The sequence below is a fragment of the Ictidomys tridecemlineatus genome, chromosome 5, assembly GCF_052094955.1.
Source record: "Ictidomys tridecemlineatus isolate mIctTri1 chromosome 5, mIctTri1.hap1, whole genome shotgun sequence".
Classification (NCBI taxonomy): domain Eukaryota; kingdom Metazoa; phylum Chordata; class Mammalia; order Rodentia; family Sciuridae; genus Ictidomys; species Ictidomys tridecemlineatus.
Window position 1 is genome coordinate 191,234,621 of NC_135481.1, and position 20,992 is coordinate 191,255,612.

The 20,992-nt window shown below is 44.3% G+C and overlaps 1 protein-coding gene across 8 annotated transcripts in view; it reads left to right on the forward strand.

Moving 5' to 3' along the window:
* The window catches only part of Znf217 (zinc finger protein 217), a 39,497-nt gene extending 20,596 nt beyond the window's left edge, over positions 1 to 18,901 (forward strand). For 6 of the 8 annotated variants that reach the window (XM_005325205.5, XM_040274866.2, XM_040274867.2 and 3 more), the window contains exons 2-6: positions 5,445 to 7,218; positions 11,066 to 11,182; positions 11,847 to 13,388; positions 14,869 to 15,002; positions 16,772 to 17,004. In XM_005325205.5, coding sequence (XP_005325262.1) covers positions 5,820 to 7,218; positions 11,066 to 11,182; positions 11,847 to 13,388; positions 14,869 to 14,978 — 3,168 coding nt within the window. In that variant the 5' untranslated portion in view covers positions 5,445 to 5,819 and the 3' untranslated portion in view covers positions 14,979 to 15,002; positions 16,772 to 17,004. Of the gene's footprint in view, positions 1 to 5,444; positions 7,219 to 11,065; positions 11,183 to 11,846; positions 13,389 to 14,868; positions 15,003 to 15,419; positions 15,435 to 16,771 lie in introns of those variants that run through there. The other 2 variants (XM_040274869.2, XM_078051895.1) reach the window with 2 other exon arrangements.
* The last annotated feature ends 2,091 nt before the right edge of the window (positions 18,902 to 20,992 follow it).

The following is a 20,992-nucleotide window of genomic DNA, read 5'->3' on the forward strand; positions in this document are numbered from 1 at the left end:
TCAAAATATTTAGGGTCATACTAGTTAAGTACAAGTAATAGAAGAAATTCACTGGTAGCTTTGCTTAATTCAAAATTAAAAAAAATTAATTTCCCTTATGGCTTTTTCAGATCAAGGTGGAGTTTTTGAAAGCCAGTTTATAGATCACAGTATCTACTACTGTTGATAATTTGAAACTAAAACTAATACATGGTGCTTTAAGTTATTAAGATCCTTTTAGCAGACCTTACCTGATTTGGGCTGAATCAAGCCATTTCTAGTTATGATCAAATATATATATATATATATATAATGTAGACACACACATATATTTGGCATTTTTTCTTATCCTGTTTAGGCCTGAGTATTTGTATGTAATTTTGAAACAATGAGATAGTGTCCCAGGTTCTGCCTTTGATCATTCTTTTGCCTGTGATGGTTTGAGTTGTAATGCTGAATTTAAACTTTGGATATTTTAATCTCTCTTAACTCAAGCCTTTTTCCACAAAAAAAAAAAAAAAAATGTGGGCTGACTGTTTAGCTTGTGGATGTGACCTTGGTGATTTCCTTGATACTGTTGAAGGATTTAAATTTCCAGGTGTTGGTTGCTATTGTAGACTACACTATGTAGTTTTCTTCACTTGTAGGATTAAGAAAAATAATATGTGTAAAACATAAAGGAAAAACTTAAAAGCTTCCAAGTTCCTAACCAGAGTTTGGAGTTATATTTATAGTTTTGAGGACGGAGATGATGGGTCAGAGAGTAGACTTTAAGTTGACTGATTCAATAACCATTTATTTGGACACTTTTCTAACTTGGGGAAAAAGTAGATTTGTATGAATACTGCAAATTACTTGACTATAGGTAGAATTTTTATGTGTTTTTGACAATTTTTGAGGATTTGCAATACCTCACTGCTATGTCCTGTGGTGGCTAACTAACTGCCCCTTGTCCAGGATGTGGGATAAGCTGTTTAGAGGAGCAGTGAGGGGCTTGTCTCAAGGCATCTCCAGCCACAGACATTGCCAGGAAGACGGCAGATGCCCCTGATTGAACACACATCTCTTTTGATAGAGAAATGTGTCATGTTTGCTAATTTTAAGATCTACAGGTAGTTAGACACAAATAACTATCTAATTAGTTACTTGAACAGATTTATTTCAGGCAGCTATAGTTAGGTAGTTCTGAGTTTCAAAGATTATGTTGTGGTACATTAAAAAAAAAGTTCCTACTTAAGTGATCACAGTGTAAGTTGAACCTTCCTTTTCCTTCAGACACTACCTCTGTACTGAATAGCCACTTGCCTTAGGTGCCTTAGGGAACAGATTATTTTCACAAGATGCAAAGGTGCACCCCTGTAGTTAGAGCAACCCAGGAGGCTGAGGCAGGAGGATCCCAAATTCAAGGCCAGTCTCAGCAATTTAGTGAGACCTATCAAAAAATGAGAATGGCTGGGGATGCAGCTCAGTGGTGAAGCATCCCAGTAAATCACCCCCTCCACCTTTTTTTCTTTCTTTCTTTTCTTTTTTTTCTTTTTTCTTTTTTTTTTTGCAAAAGTCTCTTCTTTTTAATAAGTTTGGTGTGTTGAGAATGTGTACTTCGCTGCCCACTAGAAGTATGTGGGTGGTGGTGTTGAATCAGGGTTAGAATGTCCTCTTTCTCTCCCTCTATTTGTTCTGAAAGACAGTTTGTCAGCAGCACTGCACACTGTTGTTACACACTAATTACAATGATTAAATTTCTGTTGGGTAAGTTTTGATGTTATTTAACTCTTTGTTATCACAACCACTTTAAAGATTTTGGTTTTAAGTAATGGACACCTGGTTTGGATTATTTGGTGCTTTAGTGTTGAAGAATTCTGTGGTATCTCAGAGCCAGGGCCTTTGCTTGCAGAGGTTTCCGTGGCATGCCCAGTGGATTTGTTTTGGTGGGTTGCGTGAGAAGAGGGTATAAATTCAAGCGAGGCATTTAGGCATTTTTGTTTTTTTTTGGTGGGGTTGGAACAGAATCCAGGGTTTCATGCAGGCTAAACAAGGGCTCTAGCACTGAACTGCACCTCTGCCCCCAAACTGATGCAGTTTTCTTTGTGCTGGTCAGCCTTATGTGTGATCAAAAATGATTCCTGCTTTCAGTTATTCCAGTCTTGAGACTGCAGAGGTGTAATTAGACAGCAGTCTTAGGTAGCCATGTAGAAGTTTGGATGACCATTCACATTATTATTAATTTTATTATTTGGTACTGGGGATTGAACCCAGGGTGCTTGAGCACTCCTCCAGTCCTTTTTATTTTTCATTTTGAAACAGGGCCTCATTAAGTTGCTGAGGCTGGCTCGAACTTGGGATCCTCCTTCCTCTGTCTCCCAAATCACTAGGGTTACAAGCTTGAGCCACCAGGCCTGGCCACTCATGCTAATTTTAATATCAGATGGTTATGGTTGATGGATGTGTCCAGAGGTGTGCACCTCGCTTCTTTGCTGTCTGGTTGTGCAGGGGTGTTTTGAGGGACCAACTCTGTGTTGGCACCAGGGCATCGGGAACAAGCCAGCAGGGCTTTGCTATCTTAGGGTCTTACTTTAAGAAGCAGGCAAACAGGATGTTTTTAATTATTTTTGTCTTTTTTAATCTTAAAATTGTATATGTATTTATATATATATTTGTCCAAACAGGATTTTATAGTACTGGAGATTGAATCCAGTGACACTCCGCTACTGAACTGCATTCGAAGCCTTTTAATTTTCATTTCTTTTTTTTGGGTTGGGGGGAAGGCACTGGGAATGGAACCCAAGGGTGCTTTACCACTGAGCTACATCCCCAGCTCTTCTTATTTATTTAATTTTATGTTGCGCTGAGGATTGAACCCAATGCCTCACATGTGCCAGGCAGGTGGTCTACCATTGAGCTACAGCCCCAGATCCAGCCCTTCTTGTTTTTTATGTGAGATGAGGTCTTGCTAAGTTGCCCAGGCTGACCTCACATTTGGAATCCTCCTGTCTCAGCCTTCTCAGTAGCTGTGATTAAAGACACGTCACCAGATCCAACTCCTGACAGGATGGTTTTAGATACAGTGGAAAGGTTTGGAGGGTGTAATCTTTACTGAGGAGCGGGGGCTGTGCTGGAAAAAGGCAGGAACAAGCCTCGATGGTGACTTCAAGGTCCTCTGGTGCCAGGAGAGCTTCGCACAGTTTGTGGCCTTCAGAACCTGCCCTGGAAGCTTCCTCTGGGACCCGCCCACGTCTCCATTTCTCCACCTAGTGAGACTGGAGCTCTTGCCTTCCACCCTTTCCAGCTCTGCCTCCTTTTCAGGCCTTCACTCTCCTGAAGTGTCTTGAAGGTCCTGTCCTACAGAGCTGTGCTGACCTCCGTAGGCCCTAGACATTTGAAAATTTCACAGATAAAAATGGTGCCAAACCTCCTTTCCAAGATGTTATTTACAGTAATTGAGATGTGCTGGTACCCTGGATGGAAAAAGGGATATATCCACATCAAATTTCTCATCTAGTAGTTGATTGTAAGGATGGGGTCTTTTTTGTAAAGGGTATTATAGATAGGCGGAGTTCTCCTAAATTTTTAAATTTAAAGGGATTGGCAAAAGAACCCAAACTTAAAAAAATTATTTTTGGGATACTGAGGGTCAAATCCAGGGCCTGGTGCTTGCTCTGTAGGTACCACTGAGCTGCACCCCAAGCCCAGCCAAAGTTCCTTTAAAGAATAGTTGATGTCCGACACGGGATGACTTTGATTTTGCCAAGTAAGGACACTAGTAGTAATAAAACACTCCACTACTTGTTTGGCACTTTCATTTTTTGAAAAGGGGTATTTTAGCCTTTAAGAGGAGGAAAGACCTCAAATAAGTGACAATGTATTCAAATTGAAATCACTCCTGTGGCTTTCTGTAGAACTTGATGCATTGTGTATTTCTCCTCTAGTTTTTGGCTGGTGAAAACAGTGCTGTCAGGGTGTGATCATCTCTTTCTTAGAATCTGCAGCTCAGTTCTTCAGTTAAAATACTGCTTGGACCTTGGCCTTCAATGAATTCTGTAGAGTAAGTTGTCAGCCCCACAGTGGAACATCAAAACATCTGGAGTCACAGAGCCATGGGGTATTCTTCTGTGAGCCACTCTCTCCCCAACCATAGACCTTGGGAGCTCTAAGAGCCCCCCTGCCTTAAGCCAGGCTAGAACTCAGGAGCCTGCCGTGTTCTCTTAGGTCACACAGGAAGGTAACCAGCCTCCATTGTGACTGCAACAAAGAACAGAAAGAAATTAAGATAAAACACTGGTATTCTTTCTCCACCCTCATCTCTGGTCTGGAGTCCTCTGTAGGAAAGAAGCTGTAATTGATTCAAAACCAAAGATAAGGGGTTGAGTGTGAAGAGGAGGAAGAGACCTGGGCAGCTGAGGAGGTGGTGTGTTTTTGTTTTGTATTGACTGGTGGGAGCAGTTTGTGTATCTTTGTTTTCTTGGTAGGAATAATCAGCTGAAGTTTTAAAGTAAAAGGGACTATTTAGAAACAAGTCCTCTGGGTGCCCTAAGAGTGGAGAGTACTGGCTTTAGAGACAATTCTCTTCCAAGAGTGAAAATCAGCCTCCAAATCAGAGTCTGCACAGCTTTAAAAAAAGTAATCCTTTTCCACCTGGCCAACCTATAATGAGCAAGAGGGGTTAAAAACCGGAGGGTCTATTTTCTGATGGAAGAGTAAGCGTGTTGGAATGGGCTTTAGTGAGATGTGCAGGTGCAGCAGACAGGCGGCTTTGTGCCTTGCCTTACTTGTTGTTTGGACTGGGAAGCCTGCCTGGTGCTCCTTGAGGGCACAGAGTGGTTGAGAGCAACCTGGGATGCCGACAGCAGGTTGGGGGTTAGAATATCCAGTGAACCCCAGTTCATCAAAGAACTGTTGCCAAGAAGAGTGAGTGTTCTGAGGTGTTCTGTCTCTGCAGTGAGGACTAGAGGAATTGTTTCTGTTTCGTATGCTTATGTTTTTGATCTGTGTCACCTTGGAGCCTTCCTTTGAGCGTATCTTGTTCTTGCTGGTAATTTGGTTGTGTAAGGCAGTTTTGGGGATTGGCTTTTAAGATTTTTACCTGAAGTGGTTCAATTTTGTCATCTGATTTTTCATGACCTCTTAATAGTTTTCAGATTTGTGGAAGTTGTGTCTAGGGTACCTGTGTGCGTCTTGGTGACATTTAAAGTAGATTCAGCTGAATTTAACAATTTCTGCCCTAAAACTTGACCTTTTAGATTGAGATGAGTGAAGCACCGTGCCTTTCAGAGCTCTTGTCCGTGTGACATATACAAGTGTGCTGGCTGGGGAAGCACTGGGGGCAGCTTAACTAGCATGTTGAACAGGATGCGGGAGTGAGTTTAAGGGAGGCAGTTGCATTAGGTCCCATCTCTGCCTTGTGGAGGAACTGTGTCGTCCGCCTGTCCTTTAAGTGCAGCTAATGGCTTCTGTTTACTTCTCTTTAGGTTTTGGAAATCCCTTGTCTCCATATTGCTGGCATCAACTTCTTGCTCAGTGGCAGGGCTCACTCAATGGAGACCAGGAGGACTAACGCTTGGTGCTGATTTGTGTCTGGATCACGGCATCAGGCAATCTGTGCCTTGTTTGTGCAAAGAGCCAGTGACACTCTGTCACTGCACTTCCTACAAACTTCTGAAGATAAGAAGGTGGAGGAGTATACAATTTGCTTTGAACTTTACAGTACATATTTGCTCTAGTTTTGAAGCCCAGAGCTGCTGGAGGTGTGAGTGACAAGTCTTGAAAGTGGCCTTATTCCAACTCCAGAAATTCCCCAGCTAAACTTTGAGTCTTCTGTGTACAGTCCTAGCACATCAGGGAACATGCCAACTCAATCCCTACTAGTGTACATGGATGGACCAGAAGTCATCAGCAGCGCTCTTGGCACCCAGGGGGAGGTGGGTGATGCCTTGTCAATTAAAGGGACCACCGCTGTACCTTTCAGAGCTTCACAAGAAAAAAATATCATCCAGATAGAAGGATTTATGCCCTTGGATTGCATGTTTTGCAGTCAGACCTTCACACATGCAGAAGACCTTAACAAACACGTCTTAATGCAGCACCGGCCTACCCTCTGTGAGCCAGCAGTTTTGCGTGTGGAAGCTGAGTATCTCAGTCCTTTGGATAAAAGTCAGGTGCGAACAGAACCACCAAAGGACACGAGCTGCAAAGAAAATGAAGAATTCAGCTGTGAAGTATGTGGACAGACATTTAGAGTTGCTTTTGATGTTGAGATCCACATGAAGAAACACAAGGACTCTTTCACTTACGGGTGCAACATGTGTGGGAGAAGATTCAAGGAGCCGTGGTTCCTTAAAAATCACATGCGGACGCACAATGGCAAGTCAGGTGCCAGGAACAAACTGCAGCAAGGCCTGGAGAGTCCTGTCACCATCAATGAAGTTGTCCAGGTACACGTGGCCGGGAGCATCTCATCTCCTTACAAGATCTGTATGGTTTGTGGCTTCCTATTTCCAAATAAAGAAAATCTAATTGAGCACAGTAAGGTACACACCAAAGATACTGCTTCCGGTACCAGCAGTACACAGACCGACTCTCAGCAAGAGGGAATGCAGGAGGGAATGATGTCTCCACGGGAGGAGTTTCTGCAGTTCTTGAACTTAATGCCCAGATCTCACCCTGAGTCTGAGAGCAGGCCCATGAGGTGCATACCTCAGCTGGATCCCTTCACCACCTACCAGGCGTGGCAGCTGGCCACCAAAGGGAAGGTTGCCATCGCCCAGGAAGAAGTGAAGGAGTCCGGGCAGGAGGGAAGCACCGACAATGACGACTCGTGTTCTGAAAAAGAAGAACTTGGAGAAATTTGGAGTGGGAGTAAATCGGAAGGTTCTGGAAAGTCTAAAACAAGTAAAAACAGTTGCACAGGGCTCTCGCAAGACAAAGAGAAGCCCAGACACACCAATGGTGAGGTGCCCTCCGCGGACGCGGACCCCAAGGTGTGTGGCAACAAAGAGAAGCCCACACACTGCTCTGAGTGTGGCCGGGCCTTCAGGACCTACCACCAGCTAGTCCTGCACTCACGTGTGCACAAGCGGGACAGGAGGGCGGACGCTGAGTCGCCCACCGTGGCCGTGGATGGAAGGCAGCCTGGGACGTGCTCCCCAGACCTCACCACTGCTCTGGATGATGGTGGGGCTGTGGACCGAGAAGGTGGCTCTGAAGACGGGTCTGAGGATGGGCTCCCTGAAGGGCTGCATTTGGGTAAGCTGCTCCGTGTGTCCTGGAGAACACTGGCTGGGAGGGCTCCGAGCGGGGTTCCTCTTCCAGGCCTTGTTGGTGCCACTGTGCGTCACTTCACCCGGCGGGCCCTCCCTCTCGTTTTTGTAATAACAGAGTCGAGTTAAAGGCCTGCTAGGGTTTCTCCTTGCTCTGTAAATTCTGTCCACAGGGGACACCGTTTTCTTCTACTTTGTGCCTCAGGCTCAACGGTGGCTCTTGGTGGGGGTGATCTTGCCCCCAGTCAGTTGACATCTGGCAGTGTCTGGAGATTTTTCTGATTGTCTCAGCTGTGCAGGGTGCAGTGTGGGCTGGCACCCTGTGGGTGGAGCCTAGGGATGCTGCTGGACATCCTGCAGCGCACAGGATGGCCCTACACTAGAGTGACGTGGCCTGGAACGTCATCACCCAGTTTGGGAGCCCTAGCCATCACTGGGGTTTTCTGACGTTCCTACTTTGTTGGTAAACCAACTGTATTTGTCACCTCCCAGTTCTGTTGTCTCTACTCCAGTGCATGTCTAGTGGTCACAGTGCCCTGGGACGCCTGTCAGCCAGAGCCAGGATGCGACTGCTGGGAGAGGCATTGGTACTTCTGATGACCCTCTCCTGTGCGTAGGGAGGCTAGGGTCTGTGAATAGGTCCCTCAGGAACTCAGGTGGTTTGTCTGCAAAGTCAGGGACAGGGAGTGTGAACACCTGAAAGGGAGGTGTGTGTGCAGTGTGAAGGTGTGTGGAATGTGTGTGTATATACTATGCATGTTATATCTATCTATAGATAGAAACATAAGTGTTTTTAAAATTAGGCACTGGGGATGGAATCCAGGGTACTCCACCACTGAGCTACGTTCCCAGCCCTTTTTATTTTGAGACAGGGTCTTGCTGAGTTGCCAAGGCTGGCCTCAAACTTGTGATCCTGTCTCAGCCTCCCAAGTGGCTGGATTTATAGGCGGGTGGCGCTGTGCCTGGCTCACACCAAAGAGAATTTTAAGAAATCTCACTGTTGAGTAAACTCAGCGTGTCAGTGGCATTTATAGAAGCAGAAACCAGCGCCAAGGCCTAGCTTATATCTTGTTTCCTATCCTAGTGGGTGGCATCTATGGCGCGAGAAGTCCACCCATGTCCAGTCTTGTATCCCATCCTCATGTCACCTGGAGTTTCAGATCTTCTTAAATTTGGGGGGCATGGGTTACTGAAGATTGAACCCTGGGGGTGCTCTGCCATTGAGCTACATCCCTAGACCTTTGTATTTTTTATTTTGAGACTGGCTAATTGGCTGAGCCTGGCCTTGAATTTTCAATCCTCCTGACTCAGCCTCCTGAGTCACTGGGAATAACAGGCATGTGTCACCTGGCCTGGCTTAATATTTGTTTGAGTAAAGGATTCTGCTGCTTAAAACATTTGTAAAACATGTGTAGGATGTGTAATCGACAAGTGAATAAGGAGAAACGACATCATTTACAAACCAGTGGTCTTGGTTAGAACAGATGCCTTCTTCTCCTTTCCATGAAATTGTATTCTCAAAGGCACAGTGCGCTAGACTCTTCCCCATTTAAATTTTTGTTTTAGTTGTCAATGGACCTTTTTCTAATTAACTTATTTATATGCGGTGCTGAGGATTAGACCCAAGGCCTCACACATGCCAGGCAAGCACTCTACCACTGAGCCACAACTCCAATTCCCCTGCCACCCATTTTTAATCCAGTGCCCACTTCTCTCTCTGGTTAAGTGATAAATCAACCCAATTGATTTATTGAGTTTCCTATTGGCTATATAATCTACAGAGGCTCCTGGGACCCAGGGAGCCCAGCACACACCATATTATAATCTTCAGTTCCAGACATCTAGAGAAAATAGGACGGTCCCTTCATGACATCATAGAAAAGGTTTTGACCATAGGCTTCTCATCAGCTGAGTGATCTCTCCTGGTGTCAGTGCTGGGAGATGCCCTGTGCCCTGGGAGAAAAAAGGGAAGAGCCAGTCACTAGTAGGTAGAGTGGAAAAACTGGACTAGGTCCTCCAGGTGGAGACAGGACCCAGCCACAGGTGGCAGCGCCATAGCTTGGCTTGAATGTGTTGTGCCATTGTGTGGTTTATGGCCTATTGTTGTTGCTTAACTTTTCTTTGTTCCCATTACCCTGTTTGCAGAGTTGGTTCCTCTACCCTTGTCTTCAGCTCCCATGAGTTATTGCAATAGCCCTCTGTTTAAAAAGTTTACTCTGCTTTAAACAGCAGCACTGTGAAGTGTGATGCTAAAAGGCAGAAGAAGCCAGGCAAAAGTGGGAACTTCACATCCTTTGTTCTAAAATAAAGACCTTTATGATGCAACATACCATAAGTCCTATTGCAGAACTGGACGTAGGAAATATACAGGTTTAAACCCAGCTAGAAACTCAGCTAGTTGGATGTGGTTGTAAGAAAAAACTGGTGTTCCATATTTAGGGAATAGATTTTCCTAAATTGATGTGATTATGTGGCTTTCTAGTCCAGGCTGATCTTACTGTACTATCAACCTGACTTTCTTTAGGTTTAGTTTTAAGAAAGCAAAGTCAGTGATTAATTTTTAAAAGTCTTCCTGGTGCCTCTTTTCAGGTCAGGGACATGTCTCTGTCTTGTAGGTGGAGACACTGTCTTAGATGGGACTCCAGGTGTAGGATAGTGGAGGTTATATTGTCCTACCTTCTTACATGAAGACTCACCAGGGTCTGTGAGTCTGAATTAGTTGGCTATAAGCAATCTTGAATGCAAAATGGAGGAGGACACTGAATTGGAAATAGCAGTTTCAGATGGCAAATGGCCAGTTTAGTTACTGCTGTTTTTTACTTTAAAAAAATTTTTTTTATTTGGGCTGAGTTTGGAACCCAGTGCCTCATGCATGTTAGGGAAACTCGGCCACTGAGCTCTGCCTCCAGCCCTAATTATGCCAAATTTTAAGACATGACCGAAATTTGTTTGAGTCATTAATATTGTAATGTGTGTAATATGATCTGCCACAGGGAGTATTTATTTAGAATTAAAATATTCAGGTGGAGGATGTTTTAACTCCTGCACATCCAGCTGTCTGGAAAGAGGGCTGGTGTGCTTGCCGCTCATCAATCATCCTGTACTTAGAATCCCTGAGGATTCATGTGCATAGGATACACTGATTGTAAAGACTGAAGTTCAAAAGTTAGCACCTTGTCATTTGGGATCAGATTTTGACTTGTTTAGATACTGTCTGCCCAAGTGAATACTTGTGGTTAATTTACCCGGCTTTCTAAAACTTCTGCTAAATTTTGACAGACTTTCTCAGGAGTTTGCCCAATACCAAACTTTCTTTGCTGGTGAAGATTAGGTTGTGCTTGCTGCCATCTAGTGGTAATTTGTTTAACACTTTTCTTTCTGTGGTTGGGAGAATTGATGATTTATATTGACTCGATCCTCCTAAGTTCTAAAGAAGGTGGTCACCCCTGCCAGGGGGTACAGGCACCGGGAGTGCCAGCCAGTCCTATGCCTTCCCTGTGGAGGGAGTGGAATGCCACCTGTGCAGCCGAGTGCATTATGCTTAACTTTGTGATTAAGGCAGAGAACCGAATCTTGCACTCTGCTATCCCCCAATCAAAGCAGTGCACTCTGCTATCCCCCAAAACAAAGCAGACGCCACAAAGCTTCAGAACCTCAAATAACTCCAGAGCAGCATTTGGTGTGTTTTCAGCCTTTTCGTTTCTATTCCTGAACTAATAGAAAAATTCTTCATGCCTTTCAAAAATGTTTATATCAAATATATTCAAGTCAACATGCCTGATCCATGTGCTTCAGCTGTCTTCTTACATGAATATTTTTGTTTCTGCTTTAAGATAAAAATGATGATGGAGGAAAAGTAAAGCATCTTGCATCCTCGAGAGAGTGTAGTTATTGTGGAAAGTTTTTCCGTTCAAATTATTACCTCAATATTCATCTCAGAACGCATACAGGTAAAGGACTTTGTTTTCTAACGCATGTATTAGCTAAAAGGATTGTGATGCACTTCTGTTTTTGTGTTAGAACCTTGGAATAGTTTTGGGAATAAATGTGCAGCGTGCCGATTGCAGCTGTCATTTTTATTCTTTTACTATCATGGTAACTTGAACAGTTGTTCCTCTTTTGAAGTTGGTTTATTTAGTTTACTACTACTGAATCCTGTCTTATTTAAAACTCATTTTAAATGCCCCAATTTTCTATTTTAAAGACATTTTTAAGATTTAGAACAAAATGAGCAACCGTTCAGTAGTCTTAGATTTGGGAAGCCTTGATAACAGTGGCTTGAGGAGGCAGTGTGGACTTGAATCTCACCCACTTGCCTGCTGAGCAGTCTTCCTGTGCCCCCTCTTCTTGGCTGGAAGAGGGTGCTAATCATAATCATCCATAGGGCTATGGTGAAGATAAGTTAAGAGCAAGCTTTCAACTAGATGGTAAAGATATGCGTTTACTTTTTAGTTTCCAGTGTAGTGTAAGGGTGATAAAACAGGTCCTGAGAAATCCCAGCTAAGATTAGAAGGTTCATCAGGGAAAGAACGCACGACCAGTTTGATAGGTTCTTCCAGTCTCTAAAGTTAAATTTGGACATTTCTGATAACTTATTGTGGCTTCTCTTTTTAGGTGAAAAACCATACAAATGTGAATTCTGTGACTATGCTGCAGCCCAGAAGACATCTCTGAGGTATCACTTGGAGAGACACCACAAGGATAAGCAAGTGGAGGTTGCCGTGGAAGCCAAGAGTGAGGGTAAAAGTCAGGAGACCCAAGATATACAATTAGCCGCTGACGGTTCACAGACCAAAAATTTGAAGAGACTATTTGATGGTGCCAAAGATGCTAAAGGTAGCCCACCTGCAAAGCAACTTAAGGAGACGCCTGTCTTTCAGAACGTTCTGGGCAGCATTGTCCTCTCACCAGCACAAAAAGATACTCAGGATTTCAATAAAAATGCAGCTGATGACGGCGCTGATCGAGTGAGCAGAAATCCTGCCCCTGCTCACATGGACTTGTTAAAAAAGAGGCCAGCGCTTGAACCTCAGGCAGATCACCTCGTCTGTAAGTCGGAGGTGGCCATGGCGCCCCCCACGGAAGGCATCGCAGCCCCGGCAGTGGCGGTGGGCCACAGGGACAAGAAGGCGGAGAGCACAGTGGAGGGCAAGTACCAGACAAGTGTGGACTGTCAGGAGAAACCTTTAAATTTGTCTCTTGGGGCTCTTCACAGTTGCCCGGCAATTTCTCTGAGTAAGAGTCTGATCCCCAGCATCACCTGCCCGTTTTGTACCTTCAAGACGTTTTACCCGGAGGTGCTGATGATGCACCAGCGGCTGGAGCACAAGTACAACCCCGACATCCACAAGAACTGCAGGAGCAGGTCCCTGCTGCGGAGCCGGCGCACCGGCTGCCCGCCCGCGCTGCTAGGGAAGGACGTGCCGCCGCTGGCCAGTCTGCACAAGCCCAAGCCGCGGCCGGCCGTCCAGGCGCAAGCGCAGCCCAAGGCTCTGCCCCCCGAGAAGGCCCGCAAGGCCCCGACAGCCGCCGGGCTGGACCCTGGCACCCCAGCGCCAAGCAACCTCAAGTCTCAGAGGCCGCAGCAGGGCGGCGGGGGCCAGGGCCAGGGCGCCGCTCGACCGCCGCAGCCCGAGATGTTCTCCAAGCCCAGCGTTTCCCCGGCTCCGGAGAAGGTGAGGAGACCCGAGAGCAAGTCGAAACCCCTCGCAGCGGCCACCCCTCCGCAGCCCGCCCTCGGCAGCAGCAACGGCCTGGCCGCGGTCGACCATCCCCCGAAGACGGAAGGCCCGTGGGCTCCGCAGGGCAGGGACTACTTCTGCAGCCGCAGCGCCAGCAGCTCGGTGGCGGACTTCGGGGAGCCCCTCCCCAAGAGACTCAAGTCCAGTGCGGCCGCGTTGGACGCGGAGCAGCCGGCGTCCAATTGCAGAAGGGGTTGTGACGTGCCCAAGTACCACGTGGTCAGGAGCATCACCTCGCTGTTGGCGCAGGAGTACGTGTGCCCGCCGCCCGTGCTGCCGCCCAAGCCCAGGTTCCTGAGTGCCGGGGAGGCGGACGCGCCGGGTGTGCTGACGGTGCAGAAGCCCTACGGCGCCGCGGGACCGCTGTATGCCTGCGCGCCCGCCGGGCATCCGGCTGCCGGCCCCGCGCTGGAAGGTAATTCGGCCGCGCCCCTCGGGTTGACCCAGGCCTGGGTGGGGGGCTACCTAGCCTTTGTCCCGTGCAGGGGCCAGAAAGGCCTTAGGGGTGTAGACAGACCTTAGGCTTGGCAGAGGTTTGTGATCCTCCAGAGCGAAACTCTCCAGGATTGAATCTCACTCCCGAGATATTAATAGCACTTTTAAGTTTTCTCCTTGTGGAATAGATCCTGAAAACAACGACCGGGAGCCATTGGTCCAGTCCCTTCCTTCCTTCCTTCCGCGTGCCGTTTAAGCCCATCCCTTCATCAGATAGCCCCTGTTCTCCTGTGCACCCAGCTTGCCGAGGGATTTGGGGGAGTACTTCCTACCTTCCCAGGATAATCCATGCAGGCCTGCCACCTTCCTTTACACATAGCTGGCAGGGGGCCTCAGTAAGTACCGTAGGAGGCCCTTCGTCCTGTCAGGAGAGAAAGCCAGGGAACTTCTGGCCCTCTTTCTCAGGTTCTGATGTTAGAAGTCTAGAACTGTACTGCCTGTCCAGTGTTGTTATTTTTTGTGGTGCTGGGAATTGAACCCAGGGCCTGTGCATCCCACTTGCCTGTGCAAGCACTCTACCAACTGAGCTCTATCCCTAGCCCCCCTGTATTTGTTATCAAGTGGATTAAAAGAATTATTTTCCCTTATGTGTACGTAGTAAACTTATATTATTTTGGAGTTTGCCCATGGAAGTGTCTTCTCCTGGCATCCTTGTATAGAGTGTGTGGCACATACCCAGCATGTGGAAAGGTAGGTAGAGCATCCCAGGTGTCCTGCCTGGTGAGCTTGATTGAGCTGGGTATGGTCCTGCTGGCTTCAAGCCATGCTGGTTTGTATTGTCCCAGAGAGACAAGGTCCCTTTCAAACCTTTTAGTTCCTGTTAGTTTCAGATTAAGGATTCTATGTGGTGACAACAGTCTATCAAGGATAACTTGATATGCCGATTGTTCTGGTAGGGATAGCGAATTAAAAAACAATTGCTTTCACACACTCCAGTGGTTTTTATTGAAGTTGTGATGAAATAGTAATTTTTGCTGCCTTTTGATTAAAAGTGTCCACTTTCTCCACTCCCACAGTGTTTAGAATGGATGTATATCAAAATGTCCTGATGACAAAAGTCAAGTCCTCTTCTGAATAGGCTTTTTATTTCTTTCTCTTCTATAGTCTTGGCTCATGATGCATATAGATTTAAAGTACATTATGGTGCCATTGTCCTTTGGTTAGTAAAAATCCTTACTAATGATAACCTGGCAGGTAGATTTTTAGTAATTTGAAGTTTTGTGCTAATGTTCTCAAACAATTCACTGTAACTGGGCAAACAAGTACGTGGTTTCTTGTGGCATAAAGCAATCAGATTATCAGTGGTAGGAATTTTTAAAATCAACTAACAGCCCGTATGAATTTTACCCAGTTGTTTGACCTTGACTCTAAATGCCCCTTTTCACTTTCTGTCCAACCAGGAAAAAGGCCTGTGTCCTACCAACACTTATCCAGCAGCATGCTGCAAAAGAGGAACTATGAGAATTTCATTGGGAATGCACATTATCGACCAAATGACAAAAAAACTTGATTTCCTATTTTTTTGGGAAGAAAGGTGAGTCTATGTCTTACATTAAATGTAATGTGTTGATTTTACTTAATATATTTCAAAATAAATTTGCTTTTGATTTTTTTTAGGTGTTTTAAAATTCAGGTGACAGTGCTCAGGGTTTTGGATATTAGTGGGGACAATAGTAAAACAATCATCAATCATGTCCCCTGAGTTTCCTAAGCATTTACTTTGGGATGGCATTGAATGAAGTGTTTCATGATCAGTAGTCATTTAATCCTTGTTACAGCAGGGGGCAGCAAACTGGCTCTTCATCAAGATTTTTGTAAATAAAGCTTTATTGGAATACAGTTGTGTATTTTACTGACTCTTCATGGCTGTTTTTCTGCTCCAGCAGAAAAGTTAGGTAGCTGTGACAGACTGCACAGCCTGCAGGCAGAAAATAAAGTGTGTGTGCTGCAGGGTTAGGAGGTGCTTGTGTACACCTTGGTGACAAGGTGAGTCTAGGATTACGTAACTTGCCCAAGGTCCCCTTCGCCCATGTGTGTCTGGAAGTCTGGTTTTTGTCTAGGTGCGCATGAATCCAAGCTTGTGCCCAATGTTTTAGTTGAGGAGCTTATTCAAAGCCTTCTCAGGGGCTGGGATTGTGGCTTAGCAGTAGATCGCTAGTCTAGCACTTGTGAGGCCCTGGGTTCGATCCTCAGCACCACATAAAAATAAACAAAATAAGGGTATTGTGTCCAACTACTTGTAAAAAAAAAAAAAAATTAAGGATTAGAGAAGACTTTTTTTTTTAAATTTTATCTTATCTGTTGGGAAAAGGCATTAGGATAGAAACAAACAAGTTTATTTTGATGTTGGGTCTGTATGCCAAAGTATGCCAAGTGTAGAGTAGCTCCGGAAGAGTCCAGTATCATGGTTATCTCACGTTAACTTGTTCATTTGGGATTTAGACAGGGCAGGATATCTGTGTAAGGATGATTTCCCTAGGGTCGCTTTAATACTCCCAGGTGAATAACAAGACTGGGGTCCCTGGACAGAGTTTGTTCCCACTCAGGTTCTTGTTCCATAAAGTCCTCACCATTACTCCTGGAGCAGTCTCTCACCTGGTGCCTCCTAGACACCAGGATACAAACAGGAGAAGTGCTTAGGATCCAGGGCAGAGCTTCTCCAGCGATACAGAAACGAGATTCTCCCAGGGCCACACCAGCCTTATGTAGTTGTGTTCTTAAGTGAGGGGGCATGGGCAGAAGGTGTGGGAAGTGATGTCATCGCAGGAGACCAGGCTGAGTCCAGGTGACATGAGCAGGCAGATCAGGGGACTGATTAAAGAGCTTGTGTTCTGTGAACTAGCTTAGCTCACTGGGGGGACACCTTTGCTCAACCCCTGGCCCATGGCCTGGAGTATCAGTGGTACCTTGATAGACGCTTGCTGAGAGGCTTATAAAATGTTTCATGCCCCCTTTTTCACAGAGGGGAGATTATTCTAAGTTACATTTTGTTTGTTAAATATTCCTAGACTCATCTCTATACTTTTCTTTCTTACTGTGTAAGCTTCTAGTTTCTTATGGGAGGTATTGACCTTTGCCAGAATTGATGTATTTGGTACTAAGTGTTAATTCTTGGTTGAATTATCTCTTAAGTAGTGCAGCTTTATCTACATAGTTTCCTGATACTTGTTGCAGAATTTGAACTTTAAATGGAACACATTGCATTTCTAGATTCCATTTGTTTATTTGTTTAATATACTTAAAAAATCTTTTTTAACTTTTTTTTTTTAATCTTAATCAGCTGTAACTTTTTTCCCCCCGTAGGTCTTGCTGGAAATAAGTTTGTACTCTCCGTGAAATAAATTTTAGTTCATCTTTGAGAAGGCGAGTGGTGAAAGCTACTGAAATAAGCTGTGATTGTACTGTACATAGAACATGTAAAGAACATGTGAGGAACACTACAGTTTGTAAAGTTGTTCTGTTAACTTTTGTACCAAATAGCAATAAAAAAACTAGTTGGAACAGTTGAGCTGTACCCAATGGGGACTGGAAATCTCTATTTTGTCCCTGAATAATATTTTTTTTAGAATTGACCAAATAAGTGGAGTTTTTGCATACTTGAGCGCTGCTGAAAAGGAATCATTTGGGGTTGGGAGGGTGGGGTGGAGGAAAATATATAATGCTTGCACCTCAGGTAAACTCTGTAAATATCTATGTTGTAAACTGCTTGTTTAAATACTGTGTGTTCCTTTTCTCTAGTCGAGCTCAACACATGGAGAAGTTTCTGCTGTTTGTGCTCATTTAAAATGTATGTTTTAAAAAAAAATTCTCAATGACTTGTATTATGTTGAATCCTCCGCAGTCTATTGTCTTAACACAGTTGTTAACGGACTTATTGACCCTCTCTGAAAACGTGCTGCAGGGTCTTGAGGTCAGCGGTTCCGAACTTGGCACCCTCTTACTGCAGATGTTGCCAGCGTGTGTCCTGGGGGGTTGGAGGCTCGGTCTCCTTCTCAGCTGCAGCCCTCACTGGGGCTTTACAGCCTCGAATCCGCAGAGAAGTCCTTCCTCCAGTCCATCCAGATCTGGAGTTAACATACCAAACTCCATGAGGAGCCATTTTGGTTTGTTTTCGATCATGAATCATTTTGTGGGGGAAATTCAGTTTTTTGGGGGGTGTTTGCCTAAATTAGTATGTTTAAAAAAAAAAAAAAAGCTAACTTACAAATACTAGGAAGCAATTTTAAAGGGAATGAAAGGTTTTTGAGAAAATTCTAGGCTTGTATTCGGAAGTCTTAATGTATCTAGTATTTGGTTAAGCAGGGACATGGAGAAGTTAATTGATGACACTGTTCTGACCGAGGACCTGTGGGCCCCACCTCCTGGGAGTCTGCCTGAACCTCAGTAGCCTTCCCACTTTGGGTTTTGCAGCCACCACGTTTTTCTTGGTGCACATGCAGTTTGGGTTTTAGAAAGGACAGACAGCAGCTGGCTCAATAGATATTTTAACTTTATGTTCCTTTAATGTGCTGTCCATGGCTGAGTTTATTAGCAGCTCATGGGCTTAGTAACCACAAAATGTTTTATTAAGAAACTGTTTCAAAAATAAATTTGCACTGCTAATTTTTCTTGCCCTGCTCCTCTGACAAGGGTAAAGTGCTCAAATAATCCTGATTTTTTTCTTTTTTTTTTTCTCATTATGCAACGCGGGGCATCATTGGTAGAAGTCTTAACTCCTGTGTTGTTCAGGGGAGACCCAGTCTGAGACCAGTCTGCTGGCATTGCAGCAAAGTGCTTCGTATCAGGAAAGTGGACACTATTACCTGTTTTCCTGTTCACAAGCTGAGCCATATGTACATAATCTAGATTTTGTTTTCATAGTTTTGCACTTTTTATAGCCTATTTTTGAAGATTAACACATTTGCAAGATGATTGATTCCGTCTTTGCCTAATCCAGTAAGTGTTACAGAAAGCTTGCTGTGACTGTAAATGTAAATCTTAAAAGGGGGGATGTGATAATAGCGGGCTGAAATTTAAACCTGTATTTAAAAAAAAAAAATCACCAAATCTATTTGCAAACAAGTCAGTTTGTGTTATGCTGAAATTTTGGGGGCTTTCAAATCTCTGTTTTCCAACTACATTTCTGAATGCATAAAAATATCAATTTTTTTCACAGCCCTTTGTACTTCAAGATATGTTTTTTGTCCATCAGTATTAACTATTGGGATACTACTGGTTTTGTATGTGTTTTTCCTTTGAGACAACAGTACATATAATAGAGGTACAATTTGTTGGATTTTTTTGTTTATGTATTTATTTCATTCCATTTGATTTATTTTAATTGTTGATACTTAAGTTGTCAAACAGTAGACATTACTTGTTTTATTTATGATATATTTCAGCTTAAAGTTATGTTATTATATGTGGATGTAAATATAGATTTGGTGTTTTGCAGTTTTGGTCTTTGGTCTTTATTTGTTCTTGGTTCCCAATTTGTTTTATTTAAAAGTCTCACAAAATGTAGCTTTAAACATACACAACTTCAGATTAGTGTATTAAATCTCTGTGTTCTTGCTCCACGTTTTGCTGCTCTCCAGCCCCACCCTGTAGTATTTTAAAGCAAATCTCAGACATGATTTGATTTAATCCCTAAAATAATCCAGTAGATCTCTCTCACAGATGAGGACTTCACATTATTTCACTTAACTATGTTAGCAACCATTTCTCATAACCAGCTTCTGCAAGTCCGTGCATGTCCTGGATACCTCAAATGTCTTTGTGCACTTGGTCTGATGTGATCTGAGCCAGACAGGATCTATCTACTCGTTACAGTGACCTCATTGGTGTCTTTCTTTTTTATTCTTTTTCTTTTTTTGTCTGTGCTACATCCCCAATCCTGTGTTTTTTATATTGAGACAGGATCTTGCCAAATTGCCATGACCATTCTTGCCCAAACCATAATACCTCAGCCTCCGGAGTAACTGGGTTTACAGTTGTGCACCATCACACGTGGTGGAAATACAAACATATATATTTTAAAGGAAAAAAAGCTCCACGAAACTTCAGTGAATTATTTCCAATTTAAATTTTAGTTTTTGCTCTGATTTTGTATTTGATTACTTGAAAAACCTGGGTTACCAATGGCATTAGCCTATGTATAACAAAGACAATGTCTGTTTTGTCACTGACGTGGTTACTAAATGAAGCTCTACATTTTTTTTGGTAAATCTGTTTATATCACTGGTTTTCCAGTTGTCCCTCCGCCCACCTCCACCAGCAGTATTTCCTCACTGAGAAATTGTTGGACATGGATAGTATCAGAGTATCAGTATCAGAGTTACCCTAGATCTGCTGACTCGGGAACTCTTTGAGTGGAACCCAGCAGTCAAGTTCTCTGGGGATCTCCCCTCTGCTGGACAGTCCTGTTCAAGGACAGGCAGTGTGGTGTTGACCTGAATTGCCTGCATGATATACCAGCAGACCCTGGGCTCCTGGCTTCCTGTTGTTGGATACTGCTATGACTTTTTTTTTTTTTCCCTAAATGTAATTTTGTTATGCAAAACACTTCCATAGCTTTAAAGTAAACCAGGCATGTTTTGAGATTTTTGTCCTCTTACTATGCTATCCAATAGTAATTATTACTTTCTTTTTTTATACTGGGGATTAAACCAGTATAAATTTATTTATTTTTTTGATTTGAGATGGTCTTGATAAATCCCTGAGACTGGCCTCTAACTTTTGGTTGTCCAGCCTCAGCCTCCTGAATTGCTGGATTATAGGTGTTCGAGGCGCTGTGCCCTGCTTAAAGTGACCATTCTTTAAAATGAGTTTTTGGTTTAGCCTTCTGCTGTTTCTTTTTAAGAATATAGGCATGTATGTACCTAGTACTTACATTCTCATTATATAAAAAAAACATGAGTAGATACAGCACAACTTGATTTGTGGGCCATTTCATTAATTTTTTTTCTGAAGAAAAGAAAGAGCACACTTCCCAAGAATCAAAGGAAATGTCATCTGGAGGGCTTGAGTTGGTCTCTAGTCATGGGGGGTGGGAGGGAGGCCGAGGCCCCCAGAAGGCCCCGTGTTCGTTCCCAGAGGATGTGGCCAGTGTCTGTTGGAGGGCAGGTGGGGGTCCTTGGCTGTCACCATGAGGTTGAGGTTCCTTTTGGTTTTCTTGCCTGCTGCGCCACGTTCCCCACTGAGGTGCAGCCCAGCCCCCCTCAGCTCTTGATGCAGAGCCACAGGCTCCTGAGATTGAACTGACTGGTAAAAGGTGGGTATTTTGCCCCCAGGGCTGAAGCAGTAGTGAGAATTTGATTTCATTGGGAACCAGGTTAATCTCTAGTCATGAGGAAAGTGATGAGCACAAGGTGCCTCTGGTCACATGTGGGAGGGGCTTCTGGAAGGCCACCAGGAGTAGGCACTTGCATTACTCAGGGCTTCCAAGCGACCAAGAGCTGTGGGTGGCTTCATTAAAACGGGTGTCAGGCTGGGGCTGGGGCTCAACGGTAGAGCTCTCGCCTAGCACGTGCGGGGCCCTGGGTT